This window comes from Lissotriton helveticus, chromosome 7, assembly GCF_964261635.1.
Source record: "Lissotriton helveticus chromosome 7, aLisHel1.1, whole genome shotgun sequence".
Classification (NCBI taxonomy): Eukaryota; Metazoa; Chordata; class Amphibia; order Caudata; family Salamandridae; genus Lissotriton; species Lissotriton helveticus.
The window spans coordinates 1,547,133,536-1,547,146,035 of record NC_136068.1 but is presented as its reverse complement, the minus strand read 5'-3'; the positions used below and the strand labels follow the sequence as shown (position 1 = coordinate 1,547,146,035).

The 12,500-nt window shown below is 45.5% G+C and overlaps 2 protein-coding genes across 6 annotated transcripts in view; one reads left to right on the top strand and one right to left on the bottom strand.

The window, feature by feature from the left end:
* The window catches only part of TFPT (TCF3 fusion partner), a 536,610-nt gene that overhangs the window by 267,489 nt on the left and 256,621 nt on the right, over positions 1-12,500 (bottom strand). The gene's annotated exons all lie outside the window — the stretch shown is intronic.
* The window catches only part of PRPF31 (pre-mRNA processing factor 31), a 205,509-nt gene that overhangs the window by 69,784 nt on the left and 123,225 nt on the right, over positions 1-12,500 (top strand). For all 5 annotated transcript variants that reach the window (XM_078655005.1, XM_078655009.1, XM_078655007.1 and 2 more), the window contains 2 exons: positions 4,622-4,682; positions 12,329-12,412. In XM_078655005.1, coding sequence (XP_078511131.1) covers positions 4,622-4,682; positions 12,329-12,412 — 145 coding nt within the window. The remainder of the gene's footprint in view (positions 1-4,621; positions 4,683-12,328; positions 12,413-12,500) is intronic.

Below are 12,500 nucleotides of genomic sequence, written 5' to 3'. Positions count from 1 at the left end.
GCGGAGCACCCTAAGACAATATTTGTACTACAGCAGAGGTACACCGACAACAGATTTATAGGTGTGTCTGTGTATCAAAAGGTTTGATGACAGTAATTAGGATGTGATGAAAAGAGGCGTGGGGAACGTAGATGGTATAATACTTGACAACAATATAGCTTATTACATGTTCAGTTACACAGTTGTATATTTGTTCAAAATCACACTTTTCGGTCAGATGCTGGGATTATCACCCATTTCTTGGAGCCTCAAGCTCCACCATTTAGTCACTGGAACACATTCACATCAAGGCAGTCTAGCAGTGGTGAGCAAGGCCCGGCTGGCAGATGTGTAGGGGGGGGGAGGGGGGGGAGCACTCGCCTGTCTTCAGATCTGGTGAGTCTGGGAACAGTGGAGGGTGGTAGTTTTTTTAGTTTTCTATTACATGCTCCTTTATACTCCCTCATAAAGGCACTTTTGCCTATTTTTCCTTTCCATACTGCACCCCCATCTCTGCTCATTCTCATAGCTCTTAAATGTTCCTGTTCCCCTCTTCCTCTCAGCCAGGGCCGCAGCTATCAATGGTACAGCAGGTGCAGTGGCACCGGGTCTCAGGGACCCACTGAACCTTGCCATATTTAATTCGTCAGCCAGTGTTCAGGGTCAATTTTCTTTGCTTGCTCTAGGGCCCATGATATGTTTGCTACACCACTGCTCCAGGTCACATTGCTTGTGCTTGCTGTCCTGCCCCCTCGTTGCTTGTGCTTTCTCCCCTGCCCCCCCCTCGTTGCTTGTGCTTTCTCCCCTGCCCCCCCCTCGTTGCTTGTGCTTGCTGTCCTGCCCCCCTCGTTGCTTGTGCTTGCTGTCCTGCCCCCCCTCGTTGCTTGTGCTTGCTGTCCTGCCCCCCCTCGTTGCTTGTGCTTGCTGTCCTGCCCCCCCTCGTTGCTTGTGCTTGCTGTCCTGCCCCCCCTCGTTGCTTGTGCTTGCTGTCCTGCCCCTCCTCGTTGCTTGTGCTTGCTGTCCTGCCCCTCCTCGTTGCTTGTGCTTGCTGTCCTGCCCCTCCTCGTTGCTTGTGCTTGCTGTCCTGCCCCTCCTCGTTGCTTGTGCTTGCTGTCCTGCCCCTCCTCGTTGCTTGTGCTTGCTGTCCTGCCCCTCCTCGTTGCTTGTGCTTGCTGTCCTGCCCCTCCTCGTTGCTTGTGCTTGCTGTCCTGCCCCTCCTCGTTGCTTGTGCTTGCTGTCCTGCCCCTCCTCGTTGCTTGTGCTTGCTGTCCTGCCCCTCCTCGTTGCTTGTGCTTGCTGTCCTGCCCCTCCTCGTTGCTTGTGCTTGCTGTCCTGCCCCTCCTCGTTGCTTGTGCTTGCTGTCCTGCCCCTCCTCGTTGCTTGTGCTTGCTGTCCTGCCCCTCCTCGTTGCTTGTGCTTGCTGTCCTGCCCCTCCTCGTTGCTTGTGCTTGCTGTCCTGCCCCCTCGTTGCTTGTGCTTGCTGTCCTGCCCCCTCGTTGCTTGTGCTTGCTGTCCTGCCCCCTCGTTGCTTGTGCTTGCTGTCCTGCCCCCTCGTTGCTTGTGCTTGCTGTCCTGCCCCCTCGTTGCTTGTGCTTGCTGTCCTGCCCCCTCGTGGCTTGTGCTTGCTCTCCTGACCCCCCTCGTTGCTTGTTGTCCTGCCCCTCCTCGTTGCTTGTGCTTGCTGTCCTGCCCCCTCGTTGCTTGTGCTTGCTGTCCTGCCCCCTCGTTGCTTGTGCTTGCTGTCCTGCCCCCTCGTTGCTTGTGCTTGCTGTCCTGCCCCCTCGTGGCTTGTGCTTGCTGTCCTGCCCCCTCGTGGCTTGTGCTTGCTGTCCTGCCCCCTCGTGGCTTGTGCTTGCTCTCCTGACCCCCCTCGTTGCTTGTTGTCCTGACCCCCCTCGTTGCTTGTTGTCCTGGCCCCCTCGTTGCTTGTTGTCCTGGCCCCCTCGTTGCTTGTTGTCCTGGCCCCCTCGTTGCTTGTTGTCCTGCCCCCCTCGTTGCTTGTTGTCCTGCCCCCCTCGTTGCTTGTTGTCCTGCCCCCCTCGTTGCTTGTTGTCCTGCCCCCCTCGTTGCTTGTTGTCCTGCCCCCCTCGTTGCTTGTTGTCCTGCCCCCCTCGTTGCTTGTTGTCCTGCCCCCCTCGTTGCTTGGTGTCCTGCCCCCCTCGTTGCTTGGTGTCCTGCCCCCCTCGTTGCTTGGTGTCCTGCCCCCCTCGTTGCTTGGTGTCCTGCCCCCCTCGTTGCTTGCTGTCCTGCCCCCCTCGTTGCTTGCTGTCCTGCCCCCCTCGTTGCTCGTGCTTGCTGTCCTGCCCCCTCGTTGCTCGGGCTTGCTCTCCTGCCCCTGCCCCCTGTGTGTGGGTGCTAATGCAATAGGTCTCGCATATGCAAACGATTAAGCTATTGGCAATGTAAATAACAATGCCATTTATTTAAGATTTAAAAAAAAGTCATGAGCAATGCCAAAAGCTCTACCTTTAATAATGCCGAGACCATTGCATTGTAAATGCTTGTTTTAACATACCCCCACTTTTTGTTTGGTTGCTAGGTCTGCCTTTAAAAGAATGTATTGTTTTCGTTGGTGAACAGTGTTTATTTGTCTGGCCTTGTGTCTGTTTCGTTACCACCCTGGGGACTGCACCTGCTACATTGGATCTTTTGCTAGTGGCCATATGGTTTCTTTTAGTGTATTACTTTTTCTTTCCCCCGTCTCTTGGGTGCATGTCCTGTCTCCAGACCCAGTTCCCTTAATCTTCCCATGCTTTCCATCAAAATCTCCAGGTTGCTGTTTCGGAAGCATCTGTTATTAATTGTTCATTTTACGTGCACTTATTTCTAAACTGCGCCGCTTTAACTTTACATTTAAGGAGCAGAGCGGAGCGCCGTGCTCTGGACGGTGGCTTGCAACTCCTCCCCTGTTGGTTGCTTCTCCTGTAGCTCTCACTATAGAGGGGCTAGGGGTGCTAACCTTCCATCCGCTCCTTAATTGTTGCTAGATTGTTAACATTCAGATGGTGATGTCACCCCCACCAGCATCGCCATGCTATAAAATGTGAAAACACAGAGAACACAATTGCTGCCTTGTTGAACATTGTGGTCAGCCTACATAAGTTAATGGAGTGGTAAAATTGGGTTAGTTTGGGTTAGTATTTAGTTGATTTTGGACCCTAAAGTTGTGCAAAAATACGGCAACACTGGTGGGGAGTTTGCGGTGTCTGGTTGTCGTCTGTAGCCCTACCTGGACTTAACCCAGCTTCCAGCGGTGGCCCGGGCCCTCAAGTGGATGGGTTGGCCTGCTGCACAGCTCTGACACCACTTGTTAAAGTGCTGGTGCTTGTGGCTTCTAAGGTGACCCCCCCCCCCCCTTCCCGCCAGTCTCCTGCGGGATGGCCCTCGGCTAGGCTCAGCCAATGGCTTGCTCCTTGGCTGCACCACAGGACAGGCTGCTGTGTCTTCAGCATCACATTGCAGAAGGTACTTCATTTACACCTGCACATGTTTGTGTTGTCTGGAGCTGCTTTACAGACAATCGCCAGCCCTCTGGTTATGGTGAAGTAGGAGCCCGGTCATAGTTCCAGAACTGTGTCCCACGGCTATAATCTAAGCCACAGGAGCGCACTGGCAGTGCTGGGTGTTAGTTCTAGGCATACAGGTATTTTTTTCTTTTTTTTTATTTACGAGCGCACAAAGGCTTTATATTGCATAAGCTGAGACACTATAACCTCTTAGTTTGCAGACCTTTTTTGGTGGAAATTGTCAGAATAGAGATGTGAAACGTGGCAAAGGTATTAGCGCACCAGAATACATTATAGGAAACCTAGTAGCAGAACGTCAACCAAAGGATGCATGCCTTTCTTTAATGACTCCGCAGGGATTGCTGCATGAGTATCATCTATATATCAACAGTTGTTTCTCTGTGCAGCGCAGCAGGCTTCTGTGTGTTTTGATGCAGCACTGCTTAATGTGTGTAGAGCAGGGCTCAGATATGTTGTCAGATCCAGACACCACATATTGTGTAGTTTTAAGATGCATGTATGGTGTGTGTGTGTGTGTGTGTGTGGGTGGAAGTACTGGAATACTATGTAATGTTGAAGGATGATCCTAGGTGTTGGGTCAAGTTGGACACTTTAGTGTCAAAGATATTTAGGTTTTTTTAAACCTACTGCTCTGTTGATTTTTGTAATTGTTTTAGTCATGTAAATAACGAATGTCAGTAGCCAAGGCAGTGGTATTCAGTGCCTTTTAAAGACTGTGTGCTATGCTGACATGAACATCTGTTAAGGTACACAAACATAGTTAAAAAGATCATGCTTTTTTGGACCTCTCTTACTGCAGATGAGGAAAAGTTTTGCAACTGAACAGCAACCAGGAAAGCTGGGCACGTATGTGCTGCATGACTAAACACTAATACGGTCCCAAAGGCAAGACCTATCGACCATGCTTATTAAATCTTTCCTTCATGTTGTACATCATCTGGTTTAATGCAGTGCAACACAAATGAGACACTGGCGATGCCAACAGCTCTCTAAGGCGAGCTCTGTTGGCTTTGCCAATGATTGTTGTTGTTTGCACCCTAACTGCTTAAAAAGCTTTTTTTGTTTCTTTATGCTGTGGGACCACTTTTCAGCATTCTTTTTTCCCTTTTATGTAGTTTGTGGAGATCCTGGCGAAGATAGAGGAGTACATCAGTAAGCACGCCAAGAGTACAGAAGGTAAACTGCATCCACTTAATTTTTACTGTGCTTGTGGCTTCTAAAGAAAAGGTTATGCTACTGGGTGAGTATCTGCCATTTCACCCCATTCCAGTAAGTGCAACAGTGCTTGACCAGACATGTTGGAGAGTAACTTGTGATGTGAGGAGATAGCTAAAGCAATCATGCCGGTGAGCTGGACTGAGCTTTGACTACCTCTTTTTCTGAGTGAGGTAGTGCAGAGGGAGGGCTTGCCAAATGGGATTTGGTGCAGTACTGGGGATATATCCCTTTCATTGAGGTGAGTGAGGGAATTTAGCTCTTGCCTGACTTTGAGCAGAGGGTCAGGATGAGGTCAAGCACAGCAAGTATCTGTGATATCCTGTGAGCTCTTGGTGTTCCTTTGACCACACAAACTGATGTCTTGGTCAAGGGATTCCAAGGTGACAGTTCAAGCTATGAAGGTGTTTGAATGAGGCGTTTCAATAAATCTCTCCTGAAGATTATGCGTGTCATCTAGTTTCAAGACGTTTGCTACAATTTTGGTGATGACTAAGAAGGGGTCAACCTGTATGTGTGCTGGAAACACCTCTGCATGCTCTGCAGTTATCGGTGTTAGGTTACCAGGAACGGAAGTCTTGATGGCAGCTGTGGTCGACTGCATGCACGGTGGTTGTTGGTGGCTGATTTCGGCATATGTTGGCGCCATTTGTGGCAGTTTCTGGGTCATTTTAAATGGTGCAACACAAAAAGATGATGGACTGAATGTTGAACATTGTCAAACATTCACCCCCAGTCACAGATCTGGGTTTAATTCCTCATTCTTTAGCTCACTCCGCCACCTCAGTTCAGACAAAGCCATATGCAAATCAGTCTTGACCCTGTGCCTCATGGGAACAGTCCAGACCGAACTGCCAGGCCATGTCTTCCCTGTACAGGAACCAAGCATCCTAGGACCGGTTTCGGGCTTTCAGCCCCCATTAGTCAGGACAGCTTGACTCCAGTGACGTGGTGAGCCCGGGACCCACGTCTGGGCCTCCCCTTCCCACTTAGGCTGATTAGCCAGAAAACGGTCCCAGGATGCTAGTTTCCGGTCCAGGGAATTCATGGCTTGGCAGTTCGGGATTGACTGTTACCTTGAGGCACAGGGTCACACTGATTTGCATATGGCCATGTCTGAACTGGGTGGCGGAGTGAGCTAAAGAATGATGATGGATTAAACCCAGATCAGTTGACTGGGGGTGAGTGCTTGCAATGTTCAACACTCCGTCATCATCCCCTTTGGTTTAGCTTCATTTTAAATGGTGCCTGTTTGCCGCCCCGTCTGCAGACTGGAAAAGAAACCCATCCTAATTGACAGTCGGAGCATGTACTGCAGACAGAATTCAAACATAGTAGGGTAACTTTTAATTTGCAAAGTTGTGGGCGTTGGCTTACAGGCGTATTGTTTTTGCTCTGGCGTTTGAGCTTAGAGGCTTATGTCGCATTCATAAGCTCCCTTTGTCGGTGACTCCGGCCCTAGAGCAGTTGTGTGCATGTAACAAGCCTCAGTATGGCTAACGCGAAATGGAAAGGATTTGCTTGTTCTGTCCCAACCATGTCCAGTCAGTGGTATCTGGGTAACTGTTTCCAGCTTCAGTTCCGGTTGTTTTCTGTGAACGCGACAGAAAATTACCAGTGTGTTGTCTGAGTTGGACCTAGCGCAGTCTACTGACAGCAGTTTTGGTTACTTTCCCTGGATATCATTACAGAGATTGGCACCACACGTTTGACTGTCAATTTTTCTACAGCTATTGAGTAAGTGCTAATTGGTGTTTTATGACCGTTTTAAGCACATTACGTAATAGAAACTGTATTATAGTGGTGTTTTAATTGAAATGTAGTTAAATACTATTTTTTTCGATCCCTATCGATAAGAACCCCAAGATTTCTCGCTCGTTCCGATTGAATGGGTAAGTCGCCCATGGTCGATGGCCAGTGTCTCGAACTCCAAAGATCAGGCTTGTTACCAAGGACAAGCACCTCAGTCTTATCGCTGTTTAGCTTGAGAAAATTACGGCTCATCCAACGAGAAATATCACTAAGACCTGTTTGCAAAGAAGAAGGTGAGGAAGGATCGGCTTGGGATAGGGAAAACACAATCTGGGAATCATCAGCGCAAGTAAAGAGATTAAGGCCAGAGAGATGTGCAACATGAGCCAGAGGAACAACATAGAGATTGAAAAGAAGAGGACTAAGAATAGAACCCTGGGGTACACCATGTGGAGAAAGATAAGTGTTGGAAGTGGAAGTGTTGGAGAAGATTTGAAAAGTCCGGTCAGTGAGAAAAGACGAGAGCCAGTGTAAGGCTTTGTCACATATGCCAAAAGAGGCAAGGTTACTGAGAAGGATACTGTGCGAGACAGTATCGAAGGCTGCACTGAGGTCAAGCAATATCAGTGCAGCCGTTTCACCTCGATCAAGTAGTCGGCGAAGATTCTCAGTTACTCCTAATAGAGTGGTTTCAGTGGAGAAGCCTTGACGAAAGCCTGACTGGGAGGGGTGAAGGAGATTGTTAGTAGTGACAAAGCGTGAAAGATGTAAATGAATATGCCTTTCCAAAATTTTCGAAAAAGCCGGCAACAGTGAAATGGGACGAAAGTTGGCGGCAACATTTGGATCCGCAGTGGGTTTCTTAAGAGGCGGGGTCACCATTGCATGCTTCCAGCTGTTGGGGACCATGGCTGAGTCAAGAGAAGCATTTAGTAAAGTACAGATCACACTGAGTTGAGAACTCAAGTTTACGTAAAATAGAAATAGGTAGGGGGTCCATGGGTGAACCGGATTTAATATTGTTTAAAATTTCCAAGAGGGTAGCAGGTACAAGGTCAGGCCAAGTCTTCAATAAATCCGAAGAAAGGCAAGAAGTAGTGGGGGATGGACAAGGTCTGGCATTAGATTTATCATGGGCTGCTATGTCTTTGTATATTTTATCAATTTTGGACGTGAAGTACTGGGCAAGTTCATCACATTTCTTGCTGGAAAGAGGAGGGGGTATAGCAGCGGTCTGTGAGCCAGCAAGATCTTTTACTACCTTAAATAAGACGTTGGACTTATTCATGGCTTCTGTGATCAGGCTGTTGACATAGGTGGCTCTGGTGTGAGCACAGGCCTTGTGGTAAAGTTTCAATTCTGCTTTGTACGTAAGCCCAGCAGTGATGGAGTAGTCTTTCCTCCAGGCACGCTCTAGTCTTTTGCATTGAGATTTATGTGAACGGAGGGTTTCATTGTACCAAGGGGCAGGAGAATTATGGACAGTATTTTTCTTATTAGTGAGAGGGAGGCAAGTGTTTATGGCCTCAAAAAGCCAGGAATTCACCGAGTTGGCAGCTGCATTCATGTCGTCCAAATTTATCGTAATGTCGTAAAAAATTATGTAGAAAAATGTGGTTCCAATATAGGAATAGAAAAAAAAGTGGCTTTGTTACATTGTATAGGGGCAGTTGGTCAGGAAATATTAGAAAAAGTACCTGAATTGGAAAGGGATGTGGGAAGGGGTCTTAATGAATATGAGGTGTACATGAAGAAACTAGATCTATATTTTCTGCCCAGGGTATCTACGGTTCTAGAGTATCATTTTGGCAAACAGAGGCAAGAGGAAAATGTAACAGTGGAAGAATATATTACTGCATTGCGTAAATTGGCAGTTACTTGCAAATTTAGGGCAATGTCTGAAGAAAGAATTGAGGATCAATTTTTATTGTGTTGCAATTATGACAACATCCATGAAGAGTTATGTCTTGAAGAGTAACCAGATCTACATGAGGTTATAATTGTTGTGTCTCTGAACTAAAGAAAAATGACCTGAAAACAACGGAGACAGAAGACCTAATGGTAGTAAAGAAAAATTAAAAACGAGAACAGTGTTCTAGATGGGACGGTATGGTCGCATAGCCAATAGTAAAAATTGCCCTGTGATAAATGCCAGTTGTAATAAGCGTAACAGAAAGACACTTTGCAAAATGTTGTAGAAGTGTGAGGGAAAAAAAGCTCCAAGAAGTACAACATGTGCATTCTGACGAGTTTATATTGCAAATTAATGGGAAATCTGTAGCTAATTCTGAAGGGTGGTTCAACATTGAAGGAAACACAATTCAAATTATGTTTTATTCATGTTCTAAGTTGACTTTCATTTAAAGTAATGTTTATCACAATCTTTCAGGCAAAAGAAGTTTAGAAAAATGATGTAAAACCAGTTGGTTATGGAGGGAAGGCAATAGAGATGTAGGGTTATTTTCTATCCACTATATCTGTCTACAAAAAGTATAGACAGAAATGTTTATGCAGTGGAACAAGGGGATAAATGTCTGAGATAGCCACACCAAAACCATTGGGAGTATTCTAAGATCCTATTGCAGTACCACACGTACAGATAAATCAAGTGGAGAAGTCTCATTTGAATTTTGTAGATCAGTTTTCTGAAGTGTTTAATGAAAAGTTAGGTTGTCTTAAGAACTATGTGCATCATATTACATTGAAAAAAGAAGCTAAGCCAGTGACTGCTAGGGACCATAGATTACTATGGTGTAAAACAAGAGTTACAGAAAGAATTGGACAAGCTGCGTGAGACTGGCGTAATTACTCCAGTGGAGGCAACATAGTGGTTATCTCCAGTTGTAGTGATTATGAAGAGTAATGGAGATATCAGATTATGTATTGATCTGCAAGTCCTAAACAAGGAGGTTGTGGTGGACAAGTTCCCCTTACCTAATCTTAGAGGTGATCTCATTACTAGAAGGGGCAAATTTGTTCAAGACTTTATACTTGGCTTCGGCTTACCACAAGGTCAAATCCAATCAATCCAATCAAGACTCTTTAGTATACTGCATTTGTCACTAATGGGAGCATTCACGTTTTTGAGGTTGCCTTTTGATTTGGTAACAGCGGCATCTGTATTCCAAATGTTAATGTTTAAGCTGCATAGGGATGTTCTGGGAACGCTTGTCTATCGGGACGATGTATTCATTTATGGTTCTAATTATAATCCGCATGATAGAGTGAAAACGGTGTCGAACATTTTAAAGAACACTGGTTTAACTTTAAAAGAAAAAATGTTTCAGCAACAACAAAAAATTTAATTTTTGGGTTGGTGTGTGAATGAGCAAGGGGTATTTCCGAGAAAATAGCTAGTGGATACTTTGGTAGGATTTGAAAGGTTGAAGGACAAAGTGGAAGTGTTGGCGTTTCTTGGAATGATGTATTATTCGTGGTTCGTTAAGAATTTGGCTGAAAACTCAATGTATAAGAGTTGGCAAAAAGAAAAGTGAGTTTATTTGGACTGAGGACTGTGAAAGAGCATGTGTAATGGTCAAATCTTGAGAGAGGCTCCTAGTTTGAAAGCATTTGTACCAGGTACAACATGTAGTATAACCACTGATGCAAGCCAAAAGGGTCTAGGAGGAGTGGTAAGTCAAGCAGTGAATGTAGAGGAAAGAACACTAGCTTTTGCATCCCGATGTTTTGAAAGGAGCAGAATTAAATGAGTATGTAATTAGAAAAAGGAGCGTTGGCTGTCAAATGGGCATTGAAGAAATGTATTCTTTTTTTTTTAACCTGTGGGGAAATCAAATCACAGTAAAAAGTGATAGACTCATACGTTTATGCAGGAGCACTGGGACTATGAAGTCTGTGAATATATTGTTTATATAATAGTGCCCTAAGATTGAGGATAATGTGAGCAGGGCGGCACCTCAAGGATGATTAGGTAAACCTTCATGGGCACAAGTTCAGAAGCTTAGGGGCAGTTGAGAATGACACATGGTTAGCATTGGGGACATGCCATCAAGGAATATAGAAGCTTGCAGCACCACTTTATCAAGGATGTGATGGAACATGTGGGGACATGACACTTTGGGTGAGTAGTATGGGGGTCTGGAGTAATGCATCAGTTGTGTCTTGAGATTGTGATGATGGGTGTGGTTTAAGTATATCTTGAATTAGCTGGAATAGCAGGGGGTTGGAGTTATGGATTAAATTAAGCATTGTGGGCATGCGGTCCATAAAAAATGACAAATGAAGATGAGGTGAATAGGGGTGGGTTGATTTAGCATAAGGTAAGCAGTATTGTCAAAAGTCAGAGCTGCCTCTGCTACTCTTTCTGAGCAGTGAGTATTGGTTCAATGAATTTTATGGTGCCAGAGGGCGTATTTAATTTCTTAGTGTGGCTTCTGGCTTTTGATGAGCAGTAGGTTGTCCTACTCTGTGTAGGTGATAACGGGTATTGTTTTGAATTGGGTGTGATTATAAATGCAACCAGTGTAAAGGGTAGTACGTCAAATAGGCAGTGGTTTGACCTCTAATTGAGAAATGGATTACCAGCCCGGTCTCTCTCAGCTTCTCCTGATCCTCACACTACTCTGACTAGAGCTGAGGTGATCTTTTCATAGAATCAGCATTATCCAACACCCTCGACATTCTCCTCTGAATACATGCAGCTGCATCAGTTTGTTTACCATCGCCATCTTTCTTCTATTCATACTCTTTCTTACCTTTCTGCTGCATTCAGTACAGTTGACTATCTTGCCGTACTAATTACTCTTTACTCTCTTCGCTTCATTGCTACAGTGACTGGTCATTTGTTTGTATATTTTTTTCAAGACTAAACAAGCATGTACAGACAACAGGAAAACAACGTCCAAGCAATTGTTGTACGGGCAAAGCTGTAACTTAAACGATGAAAAGATCTGCCCATAGGATACCCATCAATTAGGCTACTGCCAAAGCCTGGTACCTAAATCGGCAGCTTGCAAGAACCAAAACCATAAACGCTAAAACGGTGTTGAGCGTTCTGCTATCAAGGCTAATATTTATCACCTTTGAGGCAAAACGTCAATTATCAACTAAACAAAGTGTACAATGCCTCGTGAAAATCATCGCCCCTACCTCTCCTTACCTAATCTATGGGAAAGAGCACGAATCTCTTAGCTCTTCTCTAGATTTTTATGTTGCTCTCAACACTAGTGGCTGTCCCCAAAGACCTGTGCTACTCCTGTGCAGTATATGCTTGTCATGTTTGTCGTCAAGGCAAGTGCAGCTTTTTCCCCTCCCCGACCACACTCTAAATCTGCTATTCTCCCTTCCCATAGTCACTGCATGCTCCTAGCGATCAGCCTATACCTCGCCAACCTAGCATGTCCTTACATCAGATGTTTCAGTGTTCCTGACTCCTTGACATCCTTCCCATACGACTATGGGTAACGTCCTCCCTTCCCAACTTGAGGCTACTATCAGTGCCCTCCTTTTTGGTAATATAGGCCCAGCACGACTGGCAATACTAATGCTGCCCTCACTCCTTTCTCGCACCTGGTATTCCTGCCACTCTCCTGTGATATTTCTTGTTAGTCAGGTTTTCTCACCCCTTATAAACGGATCCACCACATTTACTGATCCTCTCCAATAGTGTATGCGTGTGCTCTGTGTAGGGTTTCTGTTAAAAATGTAACAAATTCTAATAAATACTAATATCCATGAAAATAAATAATCTGTCCATTGGAAGCAAGTGATTTCTGAATTACTATTTTAAAATCCTTTTAATAATCTGGACACCGCTCTCCAGACTGTCGGTTTTAAGCTTGTATTGTGGCATACTTTTGCTTTATGGTCTGCTCAAGGATTCTTTTTCCTTATAGTTATTGGGCCTATTGAAGCTGCACCAGAGTACCGTGTCATTGTTGATGCGAACAACCTGACAGTTGAAATTGAAAACGAGCTGAGTAAGTACTTCATTTACTCAACTGTTCTAGCACTTCATCACTCATTGTAAGCTGTAGCCCTGAAGATGTTCTTCCCATTTCAAAATCT